The 8,371-nt window shown below is 48.3% G+C and overlaps 1 protein-coding gene across 1 annotated transcript; it reads right to left on the bottom strand.

Moving 5' to 3' along the window:
* Positions 1 to 7,505: 7,505 nt before the first annotated feature.
* On the bottom strand, positions 7,506 to 8,086 carry LOC142040574 (large ribosomal subunit protein eL8-like). The gene is given in 4 exon segments (XM_075048656.1): positions 7,506 to 7,593; positions 7,595 to 7,713; positions 7,716 to 7,834; positions 7,837 to 8,086. Coding segments are annotated over 4 exon segments (576 nt in total).
* Positions 8,087 to 8,371: the final 285 nt, after the last annotated feature.

The raw sequence follows: 8,371 nt of genomic DNA, 5'->3' as shown, positions 1-8,371 counted from the left end.
AGGCTAGAGCCTGGCAAGGCTGTCCTGGGAAGCCGGGTAAGGCAACTGCTGCTCCCTGCCTTCCAAGGTGGTGTTCAGCTCCTTACCATCACAGAGTGGAGCTCCTGCACACTCATCCCATGGGCACATCCTTGCCATGGCAGCTTGGCTTCCAGGGAAGGCAGGGAGCGGCTCCCTGTGAGGCATTTTTCCTGTCTGTGTTTGGGGAGGGCAGGACAGGGCACATTTGCACAGATCATGCCTGGTTCTGGGAAGGAGGAGGACCTTCAGGGGAAAATGGGCAATCTTACAAAACGTGCCGTGGGCTCTTGCTGCTGGGTCACATAACCCCTAATTTGGCTGGAGGAAGCAGCTGCCTCCTGCACAGCAGAGATAATAGATATCCAGTGCTCAGAGAGGTGTTTGAAGTCCTAATTCAGGCCCAGCTCTGCAGGTCCAGCTTCCTGGAAGAGTGCTGGGATTAGTGCAGAAACAAGGATGCTCCCTTCTTGCTGTGCCCTGCCATTGCTCCCCTCCAGGCCTGGAACCATGCTGCTCCAAGGGCAGCACAAACCCACCGTGGCAACTTATACCCGCCACCCAAGCATGGGCAGCATCACACCACAGAGAACAGGAAGGGAGCAGGGAACTGCAGTGAAGGGACATGGTTGGGACTTTTCACAGTATGACTCAGTTTTACAAGTCTCCGTGCTGTCCCTGCTGCACTGCACTTGTACACATCCCTGTGAAATTGTGGGCATTTGGTGAAGTACACAGGGTGTGACAGAGCAATCAGCTCCCATCTGCATATTTTTGCATAAGATCAGATCTTTTTTGCAGTCCATTTAGAAGGAGCTCCACTGGAGCAGTCTTGTGTCCCTGAAGGTCCCAGCTTCCCTGTGGATTACTGGTCCCAAAGGCTCAAGTCTGCAACTCTGTTCCTCTGCTGATCTCAAGGAGATTCTTGTTCTCCTAAACTTCTCGAGGCCATTTTTGGGACATGCTGTTGTAAGCAGGGGGTGAGGTCAGTGGGGAACACCCAGCTCCTCCTCTTGGCTCTCTCTAGGTGCCTGTAAATGGGTGGTAGATTTTTGACGTCACGAGCTGGTCTGGAACGTGCAGAGTAGTTCTGCCATCGCTAAAGTGTGAGTTCATGTCTGAGCTATGAAAACACAGAGGCAATTAGCAAGGTTTTTCAGCTGTAAATATACAGTGGAAACCAAGGGAACCTATAATTAAATGTTAAGAGTTGTAATTAATACTGCCTATATGAGTATCTCAGCTTCTTATGGAATCCAGACATTCCCTGCCGCTCCCTGTTCCCATGGTGTAGGCAGAGAGGGCAGCGACGGCTGCGGGCAGGCAGACAGGCTGTGAACGGGCAGTACCAGTGTGCACACCCACCAGGGTCCAACAGAGAGCTACTCAGACACGTGCAGCAAAGACGTAAACAATAAATGACCTGTTTGTATGTTTGTTCTCATGACATTCCCGGATTTCATCTGCTTTTACTAAGCCACGGGTAGATGGGGAATGGGTGTGTGTGTGCTGGGTTCTGCCTGGACGTAGGTGTCAAGAGCAGGTCAGACACCTGTCTCTGAAGAGAAGATCTGGAATATGCACCAGGAAGTACAGCTGTGATGGGTGAAAGGTGCCTAGAGCAGTGACGTGGTCTCCTCCTCTCTGATGCTGTGTGAGGGATGCATCCCAGGGGAACACACTCTGAAGAGCAGCTGCAGGAAGGAGCTGTGCTTTGATACCACCCATATCAGCTTCTTGATGTATCTGTGTTGCTTTGCAGTTGACCTGTGAAGTGCTGGGAAAGAAGGAAGTTCAGAATGGGTGCTAAGGACTGGATGAGACTTTAGCGCAGTCACTTGGAAATCAACATTAACCCAGGCTGTAAAACTGTATTTACAAATGTGGGTAAATAGAACCATCTCCATCTGGGAAAACGAGGTCTGCAAGAGGAAGGTGACAGGCTCATTCTCACCCAATAAGTTGAGGACGGCACCTTCTCCACCTTCTGCAGGACCCAGGTATCCTGGTTAACAGTTCTGCACCGCAATCATGGGATGCACTTAGCTCTCATAAAATGCAGGGAGCTGTAACAGAGACAGACTGAAGACACAGAAACTGAGACATAAGCTTGACCTTAAAGAGGAAAAAAACCTCTAAGTTTTTCTAGGAGGTACCTGAAGTTACCCCGAGTCCAACAGAGGTACCTTGTACAATTTATGCAGGTTGATTTTTGGAGGCATGTTAACCTCTGCATGAAACTCCATGTTTCTTGTCCTCATTGTTAGTGCCCACCAGCAGTGGGGCTGTGTGAACCCTGTGTGCTTGTACCTATATCCTCTCCTGTTAAGGTGGAATGGGGCCATGGAGTGCAGATTTCAATCTCAAGGTAGTGAATGGGACTTTTTTGACATAGAGGCTCTTTGCACACAGCACTGTGACTCCTGGAGCAAGATAGGGTCTGTCTCAAGGAACACATGGATTGCCCTCTGCTAAATGACTCATCCTTTTGGACTGCAGTCCCTACCTGAGCACTCTCCCAACTAAAGTTATGTGAATGCCTTTCAGACGGTTTTCATTTGAACTCATAGATCTCCTTCTACCCATTTCCAAAACAAGAGTGCAAACTTGCTGCTTCAACAGTAACCAAAACCTCCTTGCCACACTGCCAAGAACTTCTTCATCATCCAGGCTTGAAACGGTCTCTATTCCTTGCCTGTTGTCTGTGTTCTTGGCTATGTTTCCCAAAAGTTGCTGTTTCAGGGCTGCTGTCTGTACAAAATTAGCTTTTGAGAACATGTGTTCAGATGCACTTTAAGCAGACCCGCTGGTCTCAGTACAGCTGCTCTTGGGTTGCAAAGTTATGCCTATTTGCAAGTCTGCTATAGCAGGATTTTGGTTAATACGTCCCTTGGTGTACAATGGGGATTTTTGTCAAGTTCCTGCTGTTCTGATTAAACGAAGTTTCTCCTGGGATCATTCATCTCTTTGATCAGAGCAGGAATGTCAGCTACTCTATCTTAAGAAGGTTTTTCTCTCACTTAAGCAACGGAATGCTTTTCCAAAGATTCACAGGACCCTGGTTTACAAACAACCAGTTCAGCTGCTTCAACTCCTGGGTTATGAGGAGCAGCTTACCAGTGTTACCCCACCCTTTCCTCCCAGTGCCTTTCCATCTCTGCTTTCCATTTTTCCTACCCTTCCTGCATCATTCACCCAGACCACATGCCCTCACCGATCAGTCTGCAGACAGTGCAGAAGCATTCAGTTCTGCAGCAAAGCCCAGCTGGTGGAGGGACCGAAGAGCTGAGCCATCTGGGGAGGAGGAACAGAGGTTGTGATCATGGAGGTGTCACAAGCTGGGAGGAGAAGCAATGGCTTTTGGGTGCACAGGGACACGTGTCATTGTGAAGACATCCAGAACAGCCTGCAAGTACCTGCCATTTCCTCGGTGCCTTGGTCTCCAGAGGTCACCCTGAGTGCGATTACCTTCTCCAAGTGCTATGTGAGGAGCTCTGGCAGAGCCATGAGTGACTCACAGCAGTGTGTTATAACCAGTGTAGTCCTGCCAGCTCTGAGGTGACCTTGCTGTGACACAATGTGCTGGCACCTCTGAAGTGCCAGTAAAGGGCAGATCCATCCCCTGATTCAAGGATGGGTCAGCACACCACTGCCTTGAGCTAAATGTGTGGGATGGGGGTAGTCAACAGCCACCCTGCATCCCACTGTATGCTTTGTGCAAAGTGTACCTTTCCATGCCAGCTCCTTCTGCCTTATCTGTGGCTGTCACCACTGGGTCCTCCCTGAACAAGTCCTAGCTGAAGACTCCAGATCATCACAGGACAGATAGGGGCTGGGATTTGGATCAAGTCCTCACCACCAATGTGGTGGCTGCTTCTGAGTGACACCCTGAGAAGCTGCAGCCAAGCAGATGAATAGATAAAGAGCCAGCCAGCCAGTGATGCAGACAGGGAAAGGAACAAAGGGAGGTCTTGTCTCAGGATTCTGCTATGTTATAAAAAAACATTTACAGACTAATGTTTCTCCTGTGGCTGGTGGGTTTTTTTTTTATCTTGAAAGAGTAAGAAGACAAATTAAAACACAGCAACCTGGTCTTTTACTAAGCAAACAGAGAAAAAGAAAGCCTGACCAGTTCTCAAGGGACAAATAAAATGAACCATCTGATGTTCATTCAGTGAGGAAACCCACATGGCACATGGGGCAGATAAGCCATGGCTTTGTCAGCAGAGGCTCAGAGAGATGGCTATAGAGACACAGTTGTGCCCCGTGCAGGACATCTCTGACAGAGGCCATGCAGAGGCTGCCAGGGACATGGCCCGGAGCTGGGCCTGCCAGGATGGATCTTCTTGAATGGCAGCACTGCAAATGCCCTTGGGCTTGGTGTGTTGCTGTCCTGCTTTTGGTCACAGTGTTGGAATAGATGAACTGAAACCGCCATCCTGGCAGTGAACCCAAGCTCCCTATGAATACTGCTACAGCCATTAGGAACTGAGCAGGGAGCTCCTGGACACTGGCTTGCAGATGCGAACACTGTCCTGAGCTTGGAGTGTGCCCAGACAAGTGAAGATCAAAGCTCTTGAGGGACTTGCAGCTCGAAGCTTCTCTGCAAAGACTGACATACCTGCAGCTCTTGCCAACTGACAGAGCATTGCTAATACCCTGCAAGCACAAGCAATGGACATTCCCTGGGATTCTACCTGGCATTTATGGACCTGCATCTAGGCTGGAGGCCCATAGCATACCTCAGAAGGAGCTGTCTGTGCTGGGATTCATACCAAGGACTCCAACTGGGGGGTACAGAGACACTCTTCATCTCCCCTTCAGACCTTCAACCACCAGCAGGTATGATTTGCCAGGGACTGAGGACCTGGTAGTACCTGCAGGAAGATGCACAGGTGTTTCTAAATCCTTCTTTGTTTACAATGAGGTGTAGGTCACTGCTCCGTGGCTCCATTTCTAACATTCACTGTAGTCCCTTTTCATGGGATGGGGTTGTCAAAGCCTCCTCCAAAAATGCCCTTTTTGAGAATGAGAAGATGTTTGTAGAACCTTTTGTGATGCTGTGGCTGTCATTAAGGCCACTGCTCCTCTGGATCTCAGCCTGAGATTTAGGCAGGCCTTGAAGGCTGAAGAGTAATGATAACCAGGAGTGCTTGAAGAAGGAGGAGTTTATCAGGAAGAGAGACCCAGGATCTTCACATTAATGCATGACAGGAGGACAAGAGACAACAGACATAAATTGAAAAAATAGTTTCAGAATGGATATGAGGAAAAAATTCTTCACCATGAGGACAGTCAAATGGTGGAATAGGTTGCTTAGAGGTTTTGCAGTCTCCACCCTTGGAATTTTTCAAGACAAGACTCGATAAAGCTGTGAGACACCTGGTCTGATCTCATAGCTGACCCTGCTTTGAGCAGAAGGTTGGACTAGAAACCTCCAGAGGTCCCTTCTGACCTGAATTACTCTGTAATTCTGTGAGCCTAAGAGCAGAATGGGACCAGCTCCTCAAGGATCTATGCAAGAAGGATGTAGGAGCTGGCAATAGATCTCTAAATGCAACTCTGCAGAAGAGCTTCAGAATGAGACAAGATGCAACAGGCCAGTATAGGAATCAACGGGCGTGCATGTGGGGGGGCATGTGTGTGGGTGCTTAATGCCCTGTGTCCCTTAGTGGTGATGGCTGAGCAGGCCTGAAGACTGAAAGCACGCATTGGTGTATGCTGTCTCTTGAACCTGTACACATTTGTATCTTCAGTGCTTTCTTTGTGGGATAAGCCCAGACTGGATCCAGTGATACTGCTGGCTTTGCATGCCTTTGCAAGATGTCCCTTCCTTGCCCAGGTGTTCTTTGTGGCTTTTATGGGAGCACCTAAAGGCACCAAGAAGTCAGTGTGAAACGGATGCTGCAACAATAAGCCATTAGCACTCTGGGAAAGGGCTGCAAGTCAAGATTGTGCAAATGATTAATTGCAATGTTGGAAACACTCCCTTTCATTGCACTCGGGAATTCCAGGTGCATTTGGTGATGCTATGGGTTTGCCTGCTGTCTGTTCCCGGGAAAACACCATATGATTTGTTAAATGGGAGTTTGGGCCAAAATGTTCAAAACCAGAATAACCAGGGTTTCTTTTTTTCCAGGCTGTGAAAAATGCGCCTTTTTAAGAATCAATAAATTTGTATGCAGATTCCTAGCACATGAATAATTCATGTCTATAAGAAAGGCGAAACACTATAGCGGTTTGATTATGCAGTTGTTTTAAATAAGCAAAATTAGTTGTTAATGAGACCCCTATGCATATTTAGGAAAGCTGAATAATTTATTAAGAGCCAAGAAGTAACGGCTGGAGAAGGGAGGAGAAAGCCAAGCAGCTCTGTTGAGATTGATTGTGTTACTGTGCTTAGGGGAGAAGAGGGCACAAATTAACCCGTTTTTGAATAAAACACAACTAATGCACATGCTTTCATGGAACAGCTCTGCAGAGAGACCAGGTGATGTCCTTGCACTGACTGCAGAGGCAGACACCTTTACAATGGGGCTACGAATTAAGGATAATCGTTAGGTGGCATCCCAAATGTTGGGCAGTTCAGGACCCTGCAGCCCAGGAACATCCATTTCTTTTCAGTCTGTAATGAATCACCAGTCTGACAAAGCAAAATACACTTTCCAAGGCCCCAGAGCATAAAAGCTAGACAGGAGAGGGACTTTTCCAGGCAGGGAGAGCACAAAACAGAAAAAGGATTCTAGCCATCTTTTTGCCAAAAATTTCCCTAGGATTTTCTCCTAACAAGGACTAATTATTTCCAGTGAAGTTCTTCCATGTTGGTAGCATCCTGCACATCCTGATCCCTTTGTCTCCCATGCCCAGGCATGCTGGGGGAGACATGCCCCTGTGGTGGGAGCTGCAGGCAAACTGCATCATGCTGCTCTTCAGTGTGCAGGCAGAGCATGACTATTGCTGCAGCTTTCCTGGGGCAGGTCTAATAGCTCTGGTTAGCTCCATTGTCCCTTTCTCCTTTCCCCGTTGAAGCTGTCTGCACCTTGGAAACCCTAGCAGGGATCACAGCTTAACTGAGCTAGCCCAGAGACAAGAGAGTGGGTTGTGATTTTGGAAGGGTCACCTGAAGTAAAGGTTTTGCACATGCAAACCCTTGCAAGTGTCCTGTGTGGATCACTGGTCCTCTTATATGTGGAAACAACAGTGGTGCTCTCATCTAGTGGCATCTACAGATGTGCAGACATGGGATGTGCATGAGCGTTGAGGGTGCCTCAGCATTGCTGTCCTGTATGGGTGAAAGAGGAGAGTCTGACAAGCAGAAGGGAGTTAGCAGTCCTGTGCTGAGAGATATAACCCTAGGAGAAAGCCCTTGGAAAGCAGATGTGAAGCTCTGTGTACCTAGTCTGTGGCACTGTTTTATTTTTTTTTTTTTTTTCTGTTCTGGGGTTTACTTTTATGTATGGAAGACATGGTAGAGGACTGGTACCATTTTATTCCAACTTGGTGGTCATTTCTCTAGCCTTTGTTTTCTTAAGCTTGGCTATTTGAGCTATGAATCTTGGCCCCATTATATCTGACAGTGCAGTTAAGTGGCAGTAACTTTACAAGGGCTCCCATCTCTTCCATGCTTACTTGGGTGAAGGCCACACAGGTGCAAGTCTTCCCATGGACTAGTCATCCCACCTGGCTCTATCCTACAAGATGGTGCTGTATGGAGCTCCCATTTTGCTTCATGGAGCATGCCAAACAGCCACCAGTTCTGTGGGGTCTCCATTGTGGACCATCACTGCAAGTTGAGTTTTTCTGTCCTCTACCAAGCAGTGACAGTGCTCACACCTGCTTGGACGACCTGTGACTCTTCAGCTGGAGTGTCTCCTTTTCCTGCAGCTTTCTGCTCAACACAAGCCAAGAGCCTCTGCTTCTTCTGTTGTTTGATCTGTGATTTGGGTTTGTGGGTCAGTGCTAGGAGCTGATTTTGGCTGTTCAAATCCCAGTGAACTGGATAATTGCAGAGACTTCCAACGTTTGTGAAGAGTAGAGCTGATGCTGGAATCTGACATAGCCCGGTCATTTCACATGATGCATGAGTGGTTGGGCCTGATGTTTTGTCCTGTTTCCTCTGTGCTGGTTGATTGCCAGCAAGGATGGATGGGTTATATGTGTTACAGAAGAGAGCTTGAGTTTCTGGTGCCTGGATTATCACTGGATCTTACACCTAGCTGGGTCCTCTGCCTTTACCACAGCCACAGGGCTTCTGGAGAGATGTGTCCTACCAGAGCCAGCCAGAGCACCTTGTTCAGAGTGTGCAGCAACGGGATCCCCAGCCTCTTGCTCACCGTGGACCTGTGCCTTTTCT

This window comes from Buteo buteo, chromosome 16 (assembly GCF_964188355.1).
Source record: "Buteo buteo chromosome 16, bButBut1.hap1.1, whole genome shotgun sequence".
NCBI lineage: Eukaryota > Metazoa > Chordata > Aves > Accipitriformes > Accipitridae > Buteo > Buteo buteo.
This window is presented reverse-complemented; position numbering and strand designations above follow the sequence as displayed.